The sequence below is a fragment of the Gambusia affinis genome, linkage group LG09, assembly GCF_019740435.1.
Source record: "Gambusia affinis linkage group LG09, SWU_Gaff_1.0, whole genome shotgun sequence".
Lineage (NCBI taxonomy): Eukaryota > Metazoa > Chordata > Actinopteri > Cyprinodontiformes > Poeciliidae > Gambusia > Gambusia affinis.
This window is the reverse complement of record NC_057876.1, coordinates 7863685-7887100: the sequence shown is the minus strand read 5'-3', so window position 1 is coordinate 7887100 and position 23416 is coordinate 7863685. Positions and strand designations below refer to the sequence as shown.

Below are 23416 nucleotides of genomic sequence, written 5' to 3'. Positions count from 1 at the left end.
ATTTAGTTAAGGATTTAAGATTGCAGCTTATAGCTGATAAAAACTCAAATCCAGTTTTAGAGCATGTAATTCATGTTATCAGAGACTAGGTGATTAATTTATTTACACGTACAGTTCATGGAGCCACTTTCATTAAAAAATAAAAAACAAAAAAATTCCCAATTACTTGACAATATACTGGATACTGTACATTTTGCTCAAAAACTCATATATCTTGTTTACTTTACCTGCATGTTTGACCTTTTGGGTGCAGAATTATTTATGAGAGACTGATACTGCTGCAGAGCTCTACTTCAAATTCATATCCTGAAGGAGAGGTTGCTTTGAGCTCCACACCTGAAAGGTATCAGTGTTTGCATGGTATAAAGATGCAGCTTTAAAAAGTATGAGGAGGAAACTTTAAATCCTGTAAAGATTTCATTACTTGGAACCATTTTATTCATATTTATTTTAGGATTTTTTGCTTTTTGTGGCACTCAATTAATGCTTCCGCTTTCTGGTGCTATTATTCAGCCTATTCTGGGTGAACCCAAAGTGATACTAAGTTCATCAATTCTGTCTGCCATGATGTTTAGCTCTAGTAAGATGTGCCTGGGAGGGTCTTTTAATATTTGAAAACTAAATTATCATAACTACAGCAAGCAGTCTTGAAAATGGCTTGGTATTAGCTGGATTTCACCAAGGTAAGCCATTACTGCAGCTAATAAACTCAAAGTTTCTGAACTATCCTTTTAAGCCAGCTGCCTTTTTTTAATGAATGAATTTTTCCATCACACCCTTCCTGACTAGTAATTGGACAAGTCCCCCACCCCCATCACCAGGCAATCTGGCACTGATTTCCCAGAAGACCTCACAGTCTCCAGCTGGCTTGCAACCCTGCAGCCTCGTCGTTAGCAACCTGCATGAAACGACGGTGGTTGTGTGGTTGTGGATGTGATGTGGCAAAGCTTTCCATCAGTGAGACAAATTGATGACATGCCCCCGGCTCCGTTTGCATGTAGTCTTTACTGAAATAAGAATGGTCGACATCAAAATCTCACGAAGAAAAAGCACCTGCTCCACAGTAGAACAGTGTCACTGGACACCAACTAGTAAGTTGTAGCAGATTTTAAAAAAAGGTGTTTAGTAAAAAAAAAAATAAAAAAAAATACAGAAACTAATTCAATGGAAACCAAGGGGACTGGGTGTTTACTGGTGGCTTCATCATTCTAATCACATCCACACCACTGATACTCAGAAACACGGACAAGTTGACTACATCAAATGAATTGGTCTGACCTTCTGAAGCATCTGGATTATCCAAGTACATCTGGCAGTTTTCATCACATTGATGGCCTCCTGAAGCTGCTGGGTACATCGTGTGTTTGTGTGTGTGTGTGTGTGTGGGGGGGGCGGGGGGGGACAGAAAGCAGGCTTGCAACACGCAGGAGATACAACTACTGCTTAAAATTGCAAGAATTCAGAGAAAATAAAAGCAAATTCGCTCCTTACCTCCTGTGGTTTATGCAGGAACAAGAGAACAGTTATTCTGAGAGGATTTTATGGATATGTCTATGTATTGATTTGCATATTGCCACCGGTTTCCGCTGACAGCAGCACCAGCGAGTGATTTGTGTGGTGCTTTGTGGGATCAACAAAAATGAGGAGACTGTTGAATCTGTATTGTAAGACGTTGGCGGTGTCTTTGCGGTCTGCAAAGCCTCATTGCCCTCAGTATGAGAAGTAATTTGTCTTTCACGCCAGGTGACATGGAAGTGAAACAAGACTCCCCCGCATAACAGTTTAGAGGGATTTGCAGCACGGATTCAGCTGCAACGCAACCGAGCCGCTCTGAGCGAGCGCAGGTTTAGGGTTTTTGAATAGTCCAAGGACAACCGCAAACGTCATGGCTGGCCGGTTACTATCACATACTGTGCTTTCCTTTTCTTTAGTGAATGCACCCACATCCTTTGATGTTTTTTCCTTTTATAGTGTGATAAATAGGATCTTCTCCATAAACGTGCAAAGATTGGTTCTATTTTTGTCGAATAGCGATGTTCCTTATCCCCTGCTGCCAGCTTTGAAGACTTTGCCATACATTTGATATTAAAACAATAAATTAGATGAATTTGGTCTGGAAAACATTAGTAATTAAACCTCAACGACAAGAAATCACATTTTACTGTACATAAAAACTTCATATTGCAGGTGCTATGAGAGTCAGCTTGTTGCAAACTGTCAATGTATTTATTAACTGTATGATGCTTTTATCACTTTATTTTTGTTTTTATGATGTAAAGCACTTTGCTGAAATGTGCTATGCAAATAAACCTGATTTATATTTAAAATTAGCAATTAGTTTTAAAGTACTGGATTTTCATCTGTCATAAAAGAAATAAAGATTTATAAAAATAGGCAGCATGGCTATTACTGAACCCCAGTCTATACTGACCAAGCTTTTGCAAAGGAAGTTAGAAACTCTGGCACTCTTATAGCAAACAATTAGTTGTTGTTTGTATGCAATTTGTGCCAGTCATTGTGCACGATTTGTCCTTTTCATTATTGGCTGCATAACAGCCACATGTGCAAATAAAAGGCCTTAAAAATCAAAAACTAAACAACTACATTGGCAAAAAGTAAAAACTGATGCCAATCTTCCTATTAGCGTCACTGATTTCAGAGTTGTGTTTTTGTAAATGTTGCTCATTTGAACGCCTGTGTTTTTGTCTATTGTGTTCCATTATTTTGGCTGCTGTAAACCAAATTTAAAAAAGAATAAATACTCTTCTTTTTTATTACTACACATTTAAACAATAGAAAATAAGAGCTGACATAATAAAATCCCTATCAATCTATTTGATTGTAGAATGCACCTGAATTTTAGAATGTAGACTAAGGTGGGCTAAATACTATATTATTTTGATTTGTACCTTTAAATAACATGGAAATAATGTATTAATTTTCTTCTTCTATTTCAGAATTATGTACTCCTTTGTGTTGCTGTATCACATAAAATCTCAAAACTACACTTCTCATTTGTGTAGATAATTACATGGATTTATGCACTGCTGACCAAGTCCAACTTTATTTTCCTTCTTACTACCCAAACACAAAGTGGTAAATTCCTACTTCATTCTTAATTAAGGAATGCCTCCACCTTTACAGCACCCAAAGCTGAAACAAGATGCTAATTATCCAGATCGTTGATTTCTAATACTCAAACATTGTTATTGAGGAGCCTGAATAGAAATAACCAGCTATATCAAACGGATGAATGACCATTTAGCTTTCCTGCACCTTGGAAACCACAACAAAAATTACAGTTAAAACCACTGTTAAGCTACAGCCAGACAACTGAGGCTGTCTGTTAGCCACTTTTTATACTTACTGTTTTTGACTTTCCCGAAACTTATGCCTTATACTGTTTTGCATATGTAGTTAGTTTGAATAATTTTTCTAGACCTTGTAGAAATTGTATCAAATGGACTAAAACATGACACTTGCCAGTGAAAATTATGGATACATGACAGCCACAGTTTTATTGAAAGTGCCAGCTAACGGTACTAGGAAGTACGAATTCAGTTTGAAACGTCGTTTTTAAAGCCCAATCTATTAATACAATTTTTAGTTTTAAATGTTTGGAGAAACAACACAAATAAGTTAAAAAGATAGCTGTTTATTTAGTTTTTTTGTCCCCACTTAGTAGTTGATCCACAATCAGACTCAAAGAAAAAAATATATAGACTAAGATCCACAAAATGTGGGGATTTTTTTTAATGTATACCACAATTAATTTTATGAACAGCATATGTGCATACTTTAAAGACTAATGCCAATATAATGACCATTGACTTCAAGGTAATAATCCTACACTTGAGATTGGGTTGAGTTATTTAGGACTGTAGGACTAGTGTGTGGGAAAGCTTGTTAGTGAGCACAAATAAAACACAAGACCCAATCACTTATCCATAGAACAGAACAAAGCTTCACCCACGTCTTTCAATGACAATTTTTTTAAGTAATGGATCGTGCCCAAGTGTTAAGAAATAACACTGAAGTCTCCTCCTTCACCTGAAGAATGTTTTTTTTTCCCCCTACAGATATATCTTTATATATACAGATATATCTTTTGATAATTAACTCCCATACATGTAATTAAAATACAAAAACAAAAATATTAAAGTGCTTTCTACTGACTTGAACTCTGAGAGAATGGCATTGATACAGCATGTGTGAGAGTTAAGAATCGTTTGTTTTCTGATTAGCTGTGTTCATCAGCGCTTCAGGGATAAAAAAAAACAACAGATGTAAGGCATGACTGGAATCAGACGGTTAGCAAAGAGAGCACATCTGTGTCACGTGTGCAACTTACAACGGCAGTCAGATACAGTACAACCACTCCAGGAGTTACTAAATGTGAAGCCTGCCATCTGTTATGCTCATTTGAGATTAATAATGGTAATAAGAACAATAATAATAACAATAACACAATGGTAAATTATCAGGATTATCTTTGCAGATAGAATGCTGGATTTCTGTGTGGGAAATGTGCAGATTAGAAGTACAATTGAGAACACCAGCCCTTTTTTTTTTTTTGTTTTCTTGCTAAACAAACTGGCCCAGAATATTTCTGATTAACATGTTTGACGAAACATAATTGATACTGTTGATACAAGATTATTTTAACGGAACATCAAGTGTTCAAGTTTGTGAGGAAACTCCAAGATGAGAAAAGTTGCGATATTAAATAATAAAAAAGCTTTATGCGTGCCACTGACTGAAAACCCAGTTAGATATGGATGGCCCTGATTCTTTAAGATCACGTAACACCGAGCAGAAATGTCAGGGTCGAAGCTGCTATTAGGGATACTAGCTTGTACTGTGGAGGCAAACTTTTCCTGCCTCATCTGAACAACTAGCATGACGATCACAGACCACTAACAGAGTCATCATCTTGCAGCATTTCAGCTGAGTGGGTATAAAAAATATAGACATTTGAAACCCTGAATATATGTTCATATGCAATTTTCTGCAACAAAAGACAATTTACAGCCATCCCACTTAGATTATACACTGTCCTTTTTCAGACTTCGCTCAATATAAAATGTTTTTGTGTGTTCCCCCCTGCAGAGTGGAGGTTTAAATCCGACACAACACAAAACAGCAATTACTATATGAACTGCCTGTATCAGCCAGTTCTCTGTTAATACACTAAAATTACCTGTGGATGAGAGACACAGATTGACTTGAGAAAGGAGTGCGTGTGTGTTAATGTGACCACCTTACATCAACATGTCTTTGTGATGCCTGGCTATGTGCTGGCTCTTTTCTGAAGGCCTCCTAAAGCCCTTGGTGCAGTAGTCACAACGATGGGGGTAGTCCTTGGTGTGAATTGAAATGACATGGCGTTTGAAGCCAGAAGCGTCCGTACTGTTGTACTCACAATACTGGCACTGATAAACCTTCCTACCACTGTGTGTCTTCATGTGCTTCTTCAGCTCTGCTGGCTGGCGAAAACCTCGCCGGCAGCGCTTGCACTTAAAGGGCAGATCCTTTGTGTGCAAGGACAAGATATGACGACTCAGGGTGAACGTGTCGGGAGCGTTAAAGTTGCAGTGCCGACACTGATGCACCTTGTTGCCTTTATGTGTCTCGGCGTGCTTCTTCAACTCCGATGGCCGGTGAAAGCCTTTCTCGCACACGTCACACTGATGGGGGAAGTCCTTGGTGTGAACAGAAATAATGTGTCGTTTAAGGTCACTGGAGTTGGTGCTCTTATGCTCACAGTGTGGACATTGGTGGGTCTTGTGGCCTTGCACCATCTCTATGTGACGTTGGAGTTCCCGTGCATCAGCGTAGGCCTGGGGACAGTGGTTGCACTTAAAGGGCAGGTCTGCACCGTGCTTGCTCTTGATGTGAGTCTTAAGGTTGGACTGGTCTGCGCATCGAAACTCGCAATGCGGGCACTGATAGGGTTTTTCCCCCGTATGGGTCCGCATGTGTTTCTTAAGCTCTGATGGGTGACGGAAGCCTTTGGCGCACTCGACACACACATGTGCAAAGTTCTTACTGTGGACCGCTAACAGGTGGCGGTTCAGTAGCCCCTGCTCAGCCGTCTCGTAGTCGCAGTACTTGCAATGATGAAGTTTGGGCTCTCTGTCCTTGACGATGAGCTTGTCAGAGCCCAGGGGACTGGACTCGTGATAGCGTCTTGTGTACTCGGTATATTCTGGAGATCGCTCCGTGTTGTGGCTCAGAAGCTTGTGACTCTCCAAGTGATTGTGAAAACTGACCTTCTTGTTGGTGGTAAAGTCACAGTCAGTACACTGGTACTTCTTCTTAAGCAGATGGTCTGGGTGGTTTTTCATATGGCATTTGAGAAATCCCCGTGAGCGAAACTTCTTTCCACAGATGTGGCACGGATAGACAGTCAGAGGCATCCCATCTGGTCCAATGATGACGGCTGAAAAAGAAGTTTGAGAAAACAGCAGGGAGTTATTGTGATGATTCTTCAGAGAAGAGCTTTTGAGAGGCAGGGAGAATAAACACATTTTTAACACTGAAATCAAAACAGTTTGGCCATCATTATCATGTTATTCGTACCAGTCTGACATTGACGTGTTTCTCCTTTTTTGTTCTTCTTAGGTTTGGGTTTGATTGCACGGTTTGTGCCCAGTCCCTCCCTGATTTGCAAGAAAGGCGTAGCAACTCCATTCTTCACCTGATCAATGGTATTACCTGCAAAGAGGTTGTAAACGGCTACAATAAATTTTTGGGGCAAAAAATGGGAAAAAATTATTTTACATAGGAACGAACTGTTTATTCAGAAAGCACCATCCTGTTTCAAAATGAGGGAGATGATGTTTTGTTGATCAAAAAAAAAAAAAAAAAAACCTCAGCTGACGACAGGAATCGCACGATTTTCAGCTTAACCAGTAAATCAAAAACTGAAAAATTAAATTTTCTTTGAATCACTCCCACGTGGTGCTAACACTAATGTTCTAAGTTGTAAATAATGTAGTTGACTGAAAAAGATTCAAATGTATTTTCAGAGAAAGATGATAACAGGAAGGCTGAAGAGAGTATGGAAATCTTCCCGTTATACCGCAGTAAGTTTCAGCCTCTCTCTGTTATAAAATATGACTGATCTAAAAAGTTGGCAGCATTTTGGAAAATTCGGGTTTAAGACAAGAATACATACAGAATCTGATGCTTTAGTAATGGTGGCTGTGCTAACCATTAATATAACATGCTAAACTACATCTCTAGCACAGATGTGTCATGTCCCCTCTACTCCTAATATAAAAAAAGATTTATGAATGTTTGAGATAGAAAAACTGGAAAGAATATTTTCTACACTGTTCCTATAGATAATTTTATTTTTCTTAAATCTGAGTTGCCTAAAATTATCGGTGTGTCAAAATCCAGAGCCAGGAAATCAGTGAGCAAACTGCAATCAGTGCATCTCTCATAGGTTTTCTGTAAAAGGCAACTGGACAGTAGTTGTGTCTGCTCCCAGATTTATAAACCATACTCTCTTTAATTAGGAAACAAAAAGAAAATGTACCAATTTCATCACTGTCATCGTCATCGTCATCACTCTCCTCATCGTCGTCGTCGTCATCATCATCGTCGTCATCATCCTCTGCCTCCTCCTCTTCCTTTATGCTGTTCTTGACTGCCATGTAGACCATCTTGTCACGACCAACACCCAATCTCCCAGATGATGCGGCCTCCAGATCAGGATGGCCGTTCTGATAATCATCTTCTGTTATTACCTCTGTTCCACCTGGAAATTTAAAGACAATTGTTATCATAAATTCAGGATTTAATTTCTTTGCTTTATAATATGCCGAGCTGCAAAGGGCTTTAACGGTGACTTGCCTAAATCATCATCTGCTTCTGCTTTAAAAATGTAGACTTTTATGACCTCTGAGTCTTCCTCTTCTTTGATTTCCTTGTCTTCCATGACTTCGGTGCTGATCTCCAGAGGTGTGTCTCCTATGTCTAACTTCTCTCCAACCTCATCAACTTCAATGACACAAAAATGAGCAGTTATGACAAAATAAATGCAAATGTGGGATTTTGTTTCAATTGTGTACGTTTATGATGAACGAGCTTACGGGAGATCATGAGGTAATCTTCAGAGCTACTTCTTGCATCATCTTCCTCATCAGTCTGCAGAGGAACCTCCTCTGTTGGCAGCTGTTGATGGATTATGGTCTCTGTGTTGGCTTCTGCCACCATCAGCCCTTCTGACACCAGCTGGTGATCCAGTGCGTTTCCCTGGTGTCCCAGTAGCTCTGCCACAAACACCTGGTCTTGCATATCATCATGGTGGTGATGGTTAGAGTCCTGGATGAGGTCTGCTGTAAGAACATGGTGGTGATGGGCGTCCAACGCCTCCTCTATAGCAACCTCTGTCCCCAGTATGTTCTCAGGCATGATCACACTGTGTCCTGGGGGGACCATGTCTTCACTCGTCAGTTCATGAGCCTCTACAGCCTGAGCCTGCAGACTTTCCACGTCCACTTCCAGTCCTTCAACACCCTCAGCTTCCAAACCATGTACTTCCACTTCTTCTTCGAGGCCTTCAACAACATGAGCTTCCAGGGCCTCAACGTCCACCTCTGCCTCCAGGCCCTCAACCACTTGCGCCTCAAGACCTTCCACTTCAACCTCGCCTTCCAGGCCCTCAACAACCTGAGCTTCCAACTCCACCACATGTGTCTGCAGGCCTTCAACAACTTCTGCTTCCAGGCCCTCCACATCTGCATGCAAGCCTTCCACCACTTCAGTCTCCAGTCCTTCAACCACTTCGGTTTCCAGGCCTTGAACAACTTGAGTTTCCAGACCTTCTACCTCCAATTCATGCTCAAGGAGGATGCCTTCATCCGTCATCACGTCTGACAGAAGCATGCCCTCAGGTACCGACACCACAATGTGCTCTCCATCGATGTGAGCTAAACCTCCCATGCCTGCAACTGCAAGAAACAGAGAAAGAATGAGTTTAAAAATAGTAATAAAAACCCAAAGCTTATTTCTGTTATTTGCTTACAGAAGATAATAATTCTACAATGAGACTGAAAATAGCCAATACTCACTGCTCAGACCAAAGACTGTCTTACAGTTACTTCACAGCATAAAAAAAAAAAACTTAAATAAAAAACTTTCTGAGCAGTTTGGGGAAAAATGCTGTAATGGGTATTTTTAAACTGTCTCCTCACTTTTGCATGAGATGGTAGTTTACTTCATTCCATTCCATGTAAACATAATTCTGAAATGTAAAAATATGAATATAGACTACCTATTTTCTGTTTAGTTATGAATTTGAAGACACAAAACACTAAATACACAGAATTATCATCAGATTATTTGAGGTAATTGTAATGAGGGGTGTAGGAAATCAACCTTCAAAGAGTCTTATGCAATTGAAATCGAATTTAAGTGTTCAAAATGCAACTTTAGTAAATAATGTGATGCTAGACTGAGTTTATTGTTTATTTTTTTGCATCTTATTAGACTTTCAACATTTATTTACTACAAGTTGAAGTTGCACATCATTAGGGTAAGCTCAATTTGGCCTTCCTAACCACCCACCAAAATCTTGCATGATCATAGCATGGGGCATCTTCAGCTCCTGGGTGTGTAGCTCCAATACTCCTCCTCCTTGATCCATGTCTTCACTTTGTAAAAAACTGAAACATTTTATTGTACACATAAAAAATTATTTGCTTTGTTCCAATTGCTCTGTTTTGTTTACTTTTTTCAGAAATGTAAAAAGCCAAAATAATGTTTCAGGACATGTTCATTACTAAAACAAAAGTGAAAGGTCGGACAGTGTAACCTTGCTCAGTCCTAAATACATACCTTCACATTTAGTAACAACACCTTTACATTAAAACCGTCTTGGTAGCTGCAGCTCCTTGTTCCATGAAGGCGGTCACACTGAGATAGAAGAAAACAATATATCAGCATGTCAAGGCATATTATTTCAGACTGCTATGTAATCATGTAAACATATCTTCAGTACGTTTGTGTTTATATTAAGGTCTCTGATCTTAACTTAATCAGCTTTAAACAAAGTACCTATAATAAAAGACAGTCTTGTAAATTTAGGGGGAAGAGTTGTTTTTATTTAACACTAGCTCCATCTATTGTTTATTAAGAATACTACATGCAGAAACAATCTGCACTCGTTTAGTTATACACCTGGACCTGGTTGGGGTTGATGGGCAGAGCCCTGCACAAAGGACAGTCCCTCTCAGTTCGCAGGGGACAGGCTGATAGGCAGTTGCTCCGAAGGCTTTTGGAGCATGTTGCGTTAGTATTTTGCACGACATGCAATGTCTACGCTGATCTGTAATACGATTAATTTATACTGTCTGAGGTAATGGTTTGTGCATTTCAAGGATATACATAAAAATACACCCCTCAGGGATAAAGACGATCATTGGGCTGCCACACTACTCGTTTTAGAAAATATCTAAGATCTCGAGTCAACATAAAAATACAAATGCTCAGACTTTATGGCCACCAATGAAAACACCGCAGTTATGCAATGCATAACAAGGGGGCTACCGCCCTCCACCCACTGAAGCTAGCTAGCTAGCAAGCTAAGGAATAGTCTTCAAGCGCCATTTTGTTTTAGCACAAAGCTAATTACCTGGATTACTAAGCCCGAATAAAACATGTATTTGCACACCACTACGCTTTAATATGAACTCAGGTAATAAAAGATTAGAAACGAGAGCAACAAATTCATATGTCCTATGTTATTTATACACAACATTTCGCTCGTATATTCGCGCAGACGGTCGTCCGTTCGGCTACGTAGCTTGCTAAGCTAGGAGGAGCAGCTTGTGCCGCATTATCTTCCATGTTGTTTCTCGAAGGAGGCCCGCTACGTTTGACTGGGCCTTTGTGTCCTATTCCCCGTGCCTCTGCGGTCGATTTGAAATATTTTTACCTGATAGCTTCGTCTCCTGTCCCTATCGGTGTGTCTCCCCTTTGACGAATTTGTCTGTTATTGTTTTGGTTTATTTTTGACGGTAAGCTAAGTGCGGCCTGCAGTTTTTGGATTCCCGGCCACTCTTTGCTAGGCCTCGGCCAATCAGCTTGCTCCCTGACAAGCAGAGGGAGGGCGGGGGGCAGACAATGCGTGGCCTCGTTTACCGCTGATCCCTTACTATTTGCGTCATGCATAAGAGAGCAGTTGCATTAAAACAATCCTTGGCGTAATCGAAATTTTTAATTAAAGTTGCATCGAGAATTGAACATATAAACAATAAATCTGACTTTTGTAAGAAAATTAAGTTCATGCTTCCACAATCTGCGCTAGGACTTTGTAAGCACAGACGAGGCCTGTAGGCCATTTTTGTCATAAGGGGTGGGTAGCGTAGCACTCTCGTCGGAGAGCTGATCATGCAGCCACACTCCGTGACTTTAGCCTAGAGCGGCATTACTTTTAAGAACATTAAAATCACTTGTGAATCAAAAATTCACACGTTATTCTGAGACCAATGACGCTGATCAGTTTCAAATCGACAAGTTCCAGTTGATTAAAGGGAAACTTTGCACTTATTTCAACAAATGTGTGTCACTTTTGCAATAGCCAAATAAATTTTACACATTCTACCCATTGTTAGATGACACACTGAACTTGACAACAAATTATTTCTGTAAGGTAGAAACACAAGAACTTCATATATCGGTTTGGGCAGAGCCTGTCACAGACTGTATAGGTCCCTAGGCAGAATTTGATTTGGGGGCACCTTCCTCGCACCACAAGGCACCACAACTCAAGTAATATTCCTTTCATATTAAATTTTTTATCAATATTTTTACATAGAAGACTAGATGCCATATTACCTTAGTTGCCCTATTTAAAGTGCTTGGTAAAACAACACAAACGTCTGTGATTGTTGAGTCAATGATCACATTGCATACATACATACATTATATATATATATATATATATATATATATATATATATATATATATATATATATATATATATATATATATATATATATATATATATGACAAGTTACTGATATATACCATTTTGATACCCTTCAGGAAGAAGATTGTTAATATGCTTTGCTGCGTAGTACGCATCCTGAGAACAAAAGGTAAAGACACAAAATAGTATGATGAAAAACCATGGTTTAGAAACATCTCAAGACATCAGGGAGGAAGTTTAAACTTCAGCACTAGTGAGTCTCCCAATTGATAATTGGAACATGCTGCCAAATTACTTACATAGTGAATGACAACCAATAACAGCAATTGACTTTTTTTGTAAGTTGGGCAACCTAAAGCCCTAATCCATTCCTACCAAAAACTTGCAAGCAGAGCTGAAAAGGTAAGTGGAAGTAAGAAAGCTGACAAACCTAACTCAAGTTTCACCAGTTCTATCTTTTTAGAACTGGTGAAATATCAGTTCTAAAAAGATATCTTTTTATTATCTTAGCTAAATACACTAATTCATAAAAACACTACTTTCATATTTTGCATTACATTAAATGCTTACACTTACTTTTCTAAATAGAAAAAAGTACAACTACCTGCTATTATTGTCCATTAGGTCTCTAAGATTCAAACTCATTTGTTTTATATAAATATGCTCTATAAATGAGATAGACCTTTATTGTGACTGCTACTATTGTTCATTCATAAATTGCAGAGTAAACAAGTAACTTGTGGTTTAAAACTTTTTTTTTTTTTTGCAAACAAAGCCTAAAAATAACCAGCAAAACACTTACTGCTTCAGGGTCAAGTTTATTCATTTTCATCACAGCTCCCAAATTTCAGAGGCACTCTTTATGAGGGTGCATAGCTGACTAAGGCACCAGGCCTCTGTGCATAAAATTTTTTTTAATACAGTGTTTTACAAAAAGCAGGCCTTCAATTCACCTTCAGATATGCAGTAAAGCATGCCTGTGAAGTTCAGTTGTGTTCAATCCCTTCAATTGTTCGTAGAATGAAAGAGTACCAGCTTTAATGCACCTTGGCACAAACTATTTTTTTTTCTTCAGATATTAAGAAGGGCAGTGTGGTTGAGAAGAGTTGCACTGCTGTGTAGGCATGTAGCAGAACACAAACACGACACAATTCACAACAAGTCACTCATACATTTGCAAGTTTCCACGGATCATTGTTGAAACACATGGAAGATTTGTCATATTGCAGTTAAGACAACGATGAAAAGACTGTTGAGCAAAGGGTAAAACAACAAAACCCAGCATGCAACACTGTACTTTCATCTAGTTATTCAAATGTACAAACCAGCAATGTCTTCATTTTTGTCTTCATTTCAATTATAGCAACAGTGCAGAAATACGACTCCTAAAATTCCAGCAGTTTCTCAAAATCACCATAGAAAAATATGTCAAATTGACACAAACATATATATAGATTTTTTTTTTTTTCCTGTAGGAAATCCAGAGTTGGTCCACGTAACTAACGGAGTGTGCCTGTGCAACTCCACATCGTCCTACACATTCTCTATGTGTGGGTTGACAATGTATCATGCAAAGGAAGATTAACTACAAATCCAGTGCAGTCTAAGGATCCAGCCTGAAATGAAGTACCTAGAGGTTCTGAGACTCATTTAGGGACACGGTGGCTGAGTTTCTTCAGATAGTCGGGTTAGTGTTCCAGCATCCTCAAGGACTGGAAGAACTCAGTAGCAGCCGTCTTTCCAGGATTCATCTGAGATCTTAGTCATGCCTAGAGACCTGTCAAAATAAATTAAGGGTTAGTCTCCATTTATACTTAGACAAGTGTAAAATTAAAAGTCCCTAACGCTTAAACTTTCCGTCATATCCACATTTCTGAACCCGTTTCCTTTTGGCCACTGACCTCCTGTGAGGCTGGGTGAGTTTGCTTCTTGTGGCGATTGATGACGCAGCCTGACCCCGCCCCACCGCAGGCCTTCCTCCCCCAACCGAGGCCCTCCCAGGTACGTAGCTTCCTCCGTTCACGGATCCCGGAGACTGGACCCGGCGACCGCCGGCCACAGGAAGCGACTGAATGACTGGGAGACCTCTGGGAGACTGACGACCAGCTGACATGGAGCCCACAGGGTTGACGGCTTTGACCGGAGTTCGCAACGTGAGCGGAGACTGACCGTTGCTCCGCAGACGACTACTAGCCATACCTTAAGCAGGAAAGAAAAGGCTTCAACTCAGTCTTCATATCTACAGTTTATTGAGATTTTAGACAAACTGAAGACAAGGGTATCTATGTGACTGAACTTTTATGACTTCAATGTCTTTTTTGGAATATTTGCTCAAGCTGTATGATTAAGGAGACAATTCAGTTGGAAGCTGATCCTCCGAACCAGTTTCCAGCCTCCACCTGTTTTTTTTTTTTGTTTTTTGAGGGCTTGTGCCATTTTTGCAACAAATAGCAATAAAGTTCAATCTTGGTTTCATCCGACCTGCTTTTCATTGTTTATTACAAACTGCAAATGTGACTTTGGACCTCAACAACTGGTTTCATCTTGTATATTTTCTATAAAAGTGACATTTGTGAAATGCATGACCAATAGTTCTCTTGTCTACAGATCCACAAACATGAGCAGATGGTCCCTGGAACTCCTCCAGAGTTACCATGGATTCTGTGTTTTTTTCTCTCCCTTATTTGGCATTTTCAGATTAGGAGATCAAAAGATTCGCATTACTTTCAGATGATTGTTTAAACAGTTATCAGTGTATTTATATAGGAGGAAGTATTCAGAATTAAACATCAAACAGTTAACATTTATAGCAGAAGCTTATTTGGTATGCATGTCCCTAGATCAACTTTGTTTACATAAAAAAAAACTAAGAACATATGGCAAGTTTAATTCAGCAAAAATTACTAATTTGTTCCTCACTTCTCATTTATGCACCTTGTGCTGACCTATGACATAATGAAGTCTGTTGTTTTAACAGGACAAATGTTCCAAAATGAAGTCGTATGAATACTTTTGGGAGGCAGTCTAAGTGAGACTCCTGTGTTGTCTGTGGAAGTTGTACACAAGCTCTAGAGGAGCAGCTCTGGATTAGTAAACGAAAAATAAATACAAATGGCCAAGAAGGAGGAAGAGAGAGAAGCATCTGAGATGCTTGTGCAACTGTTTGAGCGTTGCATCATGCATGTGTTAGTACAGCAGTGGCAAATAATGTCTTGAATAAAAGCAGATAGTAACTGTGACTACAAGATTTAGGCAGGTTTATTTCGTTTTAATATTTCTGTTGGAAAAAAAAAATGACAACAGCAGCTCTGCAGTGTTGCATAACTGCTGGTACCATCATAGTTCATGATGAGGGCTGCTTATCTTAGCATCCGATGTGATGTGAGCATGCGCAAAATTTGTTTTGCAAGATGTGACGCCATGTCAGACGGATAAATGTAAACAAGCTTGCTACGTCCTTACTAATAGCCTCAAATTTGTAATAATTAATCTATCAGGGATGTCTTTCTGTATAGTTAATGATTCTTGGAAATATTTATATCCTTAAGCACATTAATTAACAATAATTATGTTAATTAATAATTAATTAATGTGTTAAGCACATTAATTCTTGTTAATTAATGTGCTTCACACATTAATTAACAATAATTATGTTAATTAATAATTAATTAATGTGTTAAGCACATTAATTCTTGTTAATTAACGTGCTTCACACATTAATTAACAAGATCCACAAAAGATTGGATCTTTTTCATGTTACCTCAGAATAAAGATCCAATCATACCCCCTGGCATAAAAAGGTCCAATCATACGGCAGAAGAAACCTCCTGTCCACTTGTCTTAGCATTCTTGTGGCCATGCACACATCAGGAGGCGGTGGAGCGTTCTATTTTAGGAGTGAGGGAAGCGGGTAAGGAGGGCGGGGTTACCTGTGGAGGGGGAGCGGGTCAGGTGGGACATGCGGTTGCCAGAGCTCTGGAGGTTAGCCTCCATGCTGCGGCTGTTCCTGACTGCCTCCAGGGAACGTAGGCTGGTACGGGGGGCCAGGTTAGGCATGCTGTGTCTCAACTCCTCTGCAACCACACAAAATGTATTCAACAACTGAATAAACCTCATTTTAAACTGCAGCAACCTTCCCGGGAGTATTCTCGGCCTCGCACACAATAGTAACTCCCTACAAAGTTTTAGCCTACCTTCACTCTTGGCGAATTTGAGCAGCTCTGCGCTGGGACCCTGCAGAGAGCGCCTGGGCGTTCTTGTGCGCGGCGCCCCGAGTCGACTGCTGTACTCCTGCCCATGGTTGGAGGTGGAGGGAGAGAGGCAGCGAGGCGAGCCCAGCGGCGACGGGGTAAAGCGATGCCGGCGCTGGGGAGCCGATGACAACTCGTCCTCTTCGTCCTCCAGGCTGTACGTGTCAAACTCCTGGTCGCTGTACGTACCGCCGCGGCGCAGGGACTGCAAAGACGTCGTGGAGCTGCGGCGAGACGCGGAGGCTGAGCTGGAAGCGTAATCCTGCCTAAGACCTGTCACCAAAGAAGACGTCACACTGAAGCACAAATTGCCCGTACAGAAGTGATACGGAGGAAGCGCCAACAACTCTGACACATTAACTTACTCTCTTCCTGTAAGCGAGCCATGATCTGCACATCGGTGAGATCCTGTAGCTTGTAGCCCATAGAGATGGAGTCATCTGAGGTGCTGAGTTCGCTGTCTATAGAGGACTGGGAGCTCAGGGCTGAGTGCATGTTGGGGACAGCTGTAATAATGGACAGTGTTACCTGTTACAGCAAAAACTAAATGTCACCATATGATGCTGAGATTTTAATATTATGGTGAGTAAAAAAATAAATAAATGCAAAAATCAACATCCGAAAAAGCAAACAGGGTAATAGCAACACATCATTTGTACAAGAATCCATCTGTAATTTGAAAAACAATAAATCCTTTGTTGATGTTGTGAACACATCCTGGGTACTTTCCCCTGTTTGCACACAAATTTGAAAAAACAAAAATCACTGCGCAGGATGATTTGCGCAACACAGAAGCAGGACGTTGGTGTTAAACATTACAAAAATTTTACTGTCTTGCTTTTTTTACAGTGCCTTGTAAAAGTGTTCATATCCTGTCAATGCGCAACAAGCAAGTAGTGCATAAATGTGAAACGGCAGAAAAGGGATCCCGTAAATGTCCTATAAAATACATTGAAGTGTGTAGTTGTAACATGATAAAATGTGTGACCTTTGCAAGGCGCTCTAAGTTAAATCTCTCCACCGTATTTTAGACTTCACTCTGTTTTAGCAAGGCAGCATTACTCTAGAAAGATTAATCTCCTCATGAGGTCCCCCTGGCTGACAAATAAACAAATAACGGATTAAGACAAATGCAGATCTCAGACTAAACAGGACCAGATCAATACTGTAGATCTTTGAAAAAAAAATAAAATAAAAAAAAAATATATATATATATATATGAAATTAAATCAGACTCTACAAACTAAGCCACATTTAAATTTCTCCAGCTGGAAAATTACAAGCAAACGTAAACAAAAAAAGTAAGAATTTTTAGACAGCCATATAAAATTTCACACTCATCATAATGCAATAAAATTGCATCTGGTTGTGAAAAACATCAGTAGTTTTACTTCTGATGCTTTATGTTTGTGGCAATTGTGGTAATTAGCACCAAGTTACCAATTACAGGATCTCCTTATTTGGCTAGCTTTCTGTGGTATTAGATGTGAACACAAATCGTTGCCAGGCAGAAACTAGAAATCAGTCCATAAAAAAAAAAAATAAAAAAATATGCAAAAGATTTTGGAAAATGGTTTGCAGTGCTGGGAGGCCCAAAGTAAAGCGGGTCAACATGCACAGGCTCAAGTGTGGCTCCTAAAAAGCAAGACACTTTTTAACTTGCACATGTAAACTGTGAATGTTATCAACATTATTTCCACCAGAGAAGCAGTGCGTTAATGTCATGCCATACCTGAGCTGCCACAGGTTAGTATGGATTTGTTAGTCGTTTTGTGGTACCCAGGAGAGATCAGGCCAGAGCTAGTCGAGCCTCCCTCTGACGGGCTGCAGTACATGGTTCTCCATCGAGACGCTGCGGGCAACAGGACAGATCAGATACCCAACATGAACGGAGAATGACGTCGAGTCTGAAAAAGCAGGCTAAAAGTATTGGATTAACACATAAAACGCGTGTGCTTGCTTAAATGATTAAGTATACAGTCTTTGCTATCAGGTTGATGTTGTTTTAAAAGGAGAACAGCCCTGGGAACAGGAGGAGGGTAATCCAATCTAAGCCATGACTGTATGCAGTTGTTCGGCTGTGGTGTGAATGGCTTTGTTGTTCAGGTCCTGCAGCTTGCAGGAAGCCGACGCGGAGCACGTGATAAATAATGAATGTAGTCTGTTGGGTCAGATGCAAACTTTCTATCCACGCACAAAAGTGGATCGTCCACACTGAATGGCGCCATTCAGACTTCGCCGCAGAGCTCAAACAGACCGATTCGTGCAGATGTCTCGTAGAGGTGAGCTGTAACTAAGAATACGAGTCGAGGAGGAGCATGAAATGTGCTGGAATTTCATTTTCCTAAAAAAATAAAATGAAATAAAATCCCACAGATTGGATTTGTTGCAGCAAAAATATGCATGTTTTGTGTTAAAGGCGTACTCTGGTCCAAACGATTGATCAATGTCCGGCAAGCCATTTCCGTCTCGGGGCTGCGGTGGTCGAGGGCCTGCCGACACCACTTCAGCGGTGAGTCTGGACCTTTCTCTGCCACTTGCTTTCTTGGAGAAACATACAACCTGTGCAAGAGAAAACACACGGGACGAGGGGTTACACCTGGAGAAAACCGCAGGCGGGAACAGAAGAAATGAGAGCAACCTTCTTTTCATGACTTCACATCAGAAAATTAAAGCAACGAGTCGATTAGCACGTCACCAAGGGGTTTAATGACGAAGGAACTTGTTTGAAAGCAAAAAAAGCAAACGCATCCTGTAACAAAAAACGACTGGGAGCCCTTCTTTTGTAGTCCGAGACTTTTTCAAATGTGTTGTCTGGGTGGACGATTGATCAATTCTCAAAAGGCTGAGAAAACCTCTTTTCAGGAGACATCAGCCGCAGATTTCCATGGCTGCTTGTGGGCACTTCTTCTGTGGCGTCTACTGTTGCTCCGGCGACGGCAAACCGCCGTGAAGTCCGTGCGAGCTTTGAAGTGGCGACGATCACATGGGCTGATCTTTTCAGTAAAGACACACAAAGCAACGCTGGATAGACTGGTTCTGTAGAAATCAACAGCAAATCATCTTCCCATTAGGCAAACACAAAAGGTCCAGTTTCCTAGTGGAGCGTGCAACAATGCGGGGAGCAATATTCAGGTCACACACCCTGCCAGAGAGCTGGGAGGGCAGGAGAAGCTGCTTTCATACTGAAACTCTGTTTGTTCTGCAACAATGCTTGATCCGTTCACACTGGTCGCCAAGTGATACGTTACTGGGGATTCAGAAGACGAAGAAATCCAAACCACATCAAATGTTAAACCCATGTGGAAAGGGGTAGGTGAGTGTTTGTGCCGACTGCAATGTTAAAACACAAGGAAAACATGGGTGAGGTAAAAGTGCCTCACCTGCCACATGACTACCAAATCTTTTCAAAAGGCTTCTCAGAAAAACATGCGACAGAATTGAAAGTTTGAGGCCCATTTGTGTCACATTAGCACCCAGAATTAATCAATGTTAAAGAGGTAGACAATCACCCCAGGGGGAAATAAGAATCCTAAAGAGAGTCAAGACATTTATTTTTTTAGATTCAGGTTACATAATATCACAATGCGAGAAATATTAGTCAGACCAAAAAAAAAAATAGAAACCCCATGTGAATCTGGAAGAGCAGTACCATGTGGAAGAAGATGTTCTGTCCAACTGCAACTTCTCCCCTACATACAAAACACTGAGGTGGCATATGACCAACACTGCACATCACCCTGAACACACCGTGCTCAATGGAAACATGGTGCTGTGGTTTCCTCAGCAGGATGGCAGGCAAACCGGTGACAACATTTATGAATCTAAACATGGGATAATCCTGGAGAAAAATCTATATGAGGCTGGAAAAGACTGGAGGTTCAGATATGAGCAGGACAATGACCCAAAACATACAAACAGAACTTCAACGGAACGCTTTAAATCTGAACAATAAGACTGAGCTTTAAGGGTAAAAAGTTAGATCTCTAGGTGAAAAAGAAAAAAAAGATTTGCAGGTGTATTAGCAGCATTAGGCGGTTCTGAAAAGCATTTAGTGCAAATGGACACACTTTTTAGATTAATATTCATTGATTTTCATTTAACTTCATAATTATCGGGAAACCTGTGTTGTTGTACCACATGACATACAAAAAAAAAAACAAAAAAAAAACATACAACTATTGTGGTTGAAACCAGACAAAATTTGGAAAAGTTTTTGCAAGAGAATGCAAAGATGGGCATCTCCTTCAGCGCTACACTGCATCTAAAAATAAAACACAGCATCTTTAAATGTGGGGCATGTAATTAATCACTCAGAAAAAAATAATAATAATATTTAAAAAAAAAAAAAAAAAAGCAGAACAAAACAGTATTGCCACACATGAGGCCCCCACCTCAGATCACATGCTGTGCAATCCACCTCAAAGCAGTTTAGCCATCCGCCAACATCCAGGCCAGATCAGATTATGCTGCAATGAGGATTACCCCATGTTTTGGCGATGATAACCTCACAAAGCCCATATGGTATGGCTAATAATGTGAAGCTGAAAAAGAAATAAGCTGGGTGGTTTGGCTGTCGAGCTCTATTGGATCAGGAAGACCATTGTTAACCTGCGGAAGAGTCACGACTAGCATGTTGCTGATCATTTTTCAGCCAGTATAAGATTGAAGGGTTAATAAGCATCAGTTCTATAGCAGATTGTCCGAAGCATAAGGATGACTTACAGTAATGAGGTTGAAGCAATTTGTGTCAAATCAAGCCAATAAAAAAAACAACAATTGTGTTTCCTGAAACTGCGTGTACTTATTTTGAGGAGACACATTGAGAATGGCGTATATTTTAGATTATGCTCACCATAAAACATCAAGCACAATTCTTTTTTATTTTTTTTGCTCGTCTCATCTTTTTAATCACAGATATGGCTGTCTGAGCTGCACGAGCTCAGAAAAGAAAGGAGACCAGTTTGATGTTGTGCAGGACAGAGCTTTTCTGTGCATCCAGCTGCTGACTAGATTCTGCCCTGTGGGGGAGTTTCACACTTCACAATCCAGCGATCAAATGGAAAGGTACAAATGACTCATGTGGCTGAAGGGCCTCCTGTATACACAGGCATGCAGACATTATGAAATGAACCGTTAACTGTGCCTTCTTTGCATAACTAGAAAACATAGATAACATACAGAGCAAAATGGGACCTACCAGCTGTCCTCGTCCTCTACTTCCAAACACTCATCTTCCAAATCTAGGACGTCCACCTCATCCAGTGCAGTTTGGTCCACACCTGAGTCACTTTCTGTGAGCGTCTCTGACTCGTAGCTCTCCTGAGAGGGGCTCTCAGGGGTCTGGCTTTGCCCCTGAGACGGTTCGCTGCCGTTTCTACATGTTAGAGAAAGAAAGCTCCCACACGGGCCCAAATCTTCCTCTTCCACCCTGTCCTCCTCCTCGTTGTCTTCCAGCCTGCTGATCACGGGCAAAGGGGACATATCTTCCCCACTGCTGCTGTTGTCCTGAGGAGGTGACAGTTTGTAATCTGTGCTGCCCGGTTCTCCATTGTGGCTCACCCTGACCTGATCACAGGTCAGCCTCTTGTTGATATTGTCAGCGGCACTCAGGTTGCTATTGGCTCCTCTGGGGATAACAATCTTGGCTCCCCTGTTGCGCAGCGTCTCATTCTGGACCTCCAACCGGCGAACCAGCTCTTGGAGCTTCCGCACCTCCTCCAGCTCGACTCCAGCCAGGTCATGACCCCTCTCCTCGGCCTCTCCACACACGGGATCAGAGCTCTCCGTGAGGCCGGTGGGCCTGCCGTTATCGGGCTCCGGAACCACACCGGAACTGTCCGGGACCACCATGCTGCTACTCTGTTGGGAGACACCGTAACACATGCTATATGATACAAACGCTAAATAATTCTGCCTCTTTCCGTTACATAAACGTATTCACCCAGTACACTAGCTCAAATATAAACACGCTATTCGCATGTAAACCCATCGGTCTTAGCTTTTGTTTCCACTTATTTTAACGTAATGTCATTGCTTCCGATGAGTTATTAGATGCTGGATAAGCTAATTCTTAGCCTAAAATAGCGACATTGTGTTGCTACCGAGACAAATACCTCTCCCTGCCTAATGCTTGCATGCATGCTAACAACAACAGAACCGTACCGGTGATTCAGCCGTGCTGTCCCTGCGAGCTGGTGACTGAGCCTCCCGCCACTTTGAGCTCAAACCCTCCACAGCAGCACAGGGGACCACATGAATGGAAACGCTAATTACAACCACGAGAAAACGACCCGCGGACCGAAAGCGCCTATCCAAACAGAGAAGCGGGGAAAGCAGCTATTCCATCTTCTGTTGTTGGCGAGCGCATCGCACAGCTGCTAACTAGCTTGATGATGGAATTAGTTAGCCCAGTTCAGTTGAGCAGACCTGCAGCGGAGCATCACTCGCCCCTCCCCCTTCGACTTATCCTGTTGGTTAGCGCCCTCTATGGGAGAACCTTGCGTTGCAGTAAGACACTTGTAATACAAAATTAAAGCCGCTATGTGTCGCTGTGTCAAACAACGTTTCCAAATGAGGAGACAGAATAAATGTCTTTTGGTGTGCCCGCTCCTGGCTCATAAATAACAGTGACAAAAAACACCTCGACTTATGAAATTATCGCCATTTGTTTTTGCCAACATATTTTGGTGGATTTGAATGATACAGCTAAAATAGAGACAAATCGGGTCAAACAACATTTTTTTCTGATCTTTTAGTATCCTATTTTAATGGACAGTGAGGCTAACTACTGTTACTTTTCAACCGTCTCAAAGCAGTCTCCTCCTTCCTCTCTGACCTCAAACTTCCGCAAGACATCTTTGACCACATAGCTCTAACCTGATTACTTCTAGACGTTTAAAATTGAGAAAATGTTTAGATAGAACCCGTCTTACAGCTGTGAATGAGCTAATCGATCTTTAAAAAAGCAACATATTATCTCCCATGTAGATTTAAGAACCAATACGAAACAAGACTTTGACGTCACTCTAGAAAGGATTGTTTCTTAGTACTCCATCCAAAACACGAATCCTGAAACGAGGAAAAAAAGAATGACTCAATGCCATGTTTGGTTAGGTGATAGATGGAAGCTGAATCATTTAGGAATAAAATCTGTTTCCATGGCAGCTTTCCTCAACAGGTTTTTGTATTTCTGTCGGCTGCATTGTTTCACGTCGGTAC

At 40.8% G+C, this 23416-nt stretch overlaps 2 protein-coding genes across 2 annotated transcripts; both read right to left on the bottom strand.

The window, feature by feature from the left end:
• Window positions 1-3635: 3635 nt before the first annotated feature.
• Window positions 3636-11127, bottom strand: znf711 (zinc finger protein 711). Its single transcript, XM_044127078.1, has 8 exons — window positions 10949-11127; window positions 9850-9927; window positions 9580-9677; window positions 8103-8963; window positions 7864-8010; window positions 7547-7768; window positions 6583-6717; window positions 3636-6442 (listed from the first exon to the last, which is right to left on the bottom strand). Exons 3-8 carry the CDS (start codon window positions 9656-9658, stop codon window positions 5262-5264), a joined length of 2625 nt encoding a protein of 874 aa, XP_043983013.1. The 5' UTR covers window positions 9659-9677; window positions 9850-9927; window positions 10949-11127; the 3' UTR covers window positions 3636-5261.
• A 1616-nt stretch (window positions 11128-12743) lies between these two features.
• On the bottom strand, window positions 12744-22678 carry zgc:66447 (SLAIN motif-containing protein-like). Its single transcript, XM_044126726.1, has 9 exons — window positions 22361-22678; window positions 21396-22057; window positions 18621-18757; window positions 17928-18047; window positions 16561-16701; window positions 16139-16468; window positions 15875-16018; window positions 13847-14144; window positions 12744-13722 (listed from the first exon to the last, which is right to left on the bottom strand). The coding sequence occupies exons 2-9, from the start codon at window positions 22046-22048 to the stop codon at window positions 13668-13670; spliced, it is 1878 nt and encodes a 625-aa protein (XP_043982661.1). The 5' UTR covers window positions 22049-22057; window positions 22361-22678; the 3' UTR covers window positions 12744-13667.
• Between the last annotated feature and the right edge of the window lie 738 nt (window positions 22679-23416).

Coding starts and splice junctions, on each gene's coding strand:
- znf711 (XM_044127078.1), bottom strand. CDS start 9,658: ATGGATCAAGGAGGAGGAGTATTGGAGCTACACACCCAGGAGCTGAAG. Junction 8,964..9,579: donor TATGATCATGCAAGATTTTG/GTGGGTGGTTAG, acceptor TGTTTCTTGCAG/TTGCAGGCATGGGAGGTTTA. Junction 8,011..8,102: donor AGATTACCTCATGATCTCCC/GTAAGCTCGTTC, acceptor GTGTCATTGAAG/TTGATGAGGTTGGAGAGAAG.
- zgc:66447 (XM_044126726.1), bottom strand. CDS start 22,048: ATGGTGGTCCCGGACAGTTCCGGTGTGGTTCCGGAGCCCGATAACGGC. Junction 16,702..17,927: donor ACTAACCTGTGGCAGCTCAG/GTATGGCATGAC, acceptor CCATTATTACAG/CTGTCCCCAACATGCACTCA. Junction 14,145..15,874: donor GACCCGCTCCCCCTCCACAG/GTAACCCCGCCC, acceptor TTCCTGCTTAAG/GTATGGCTAGTAGTCGTCTG.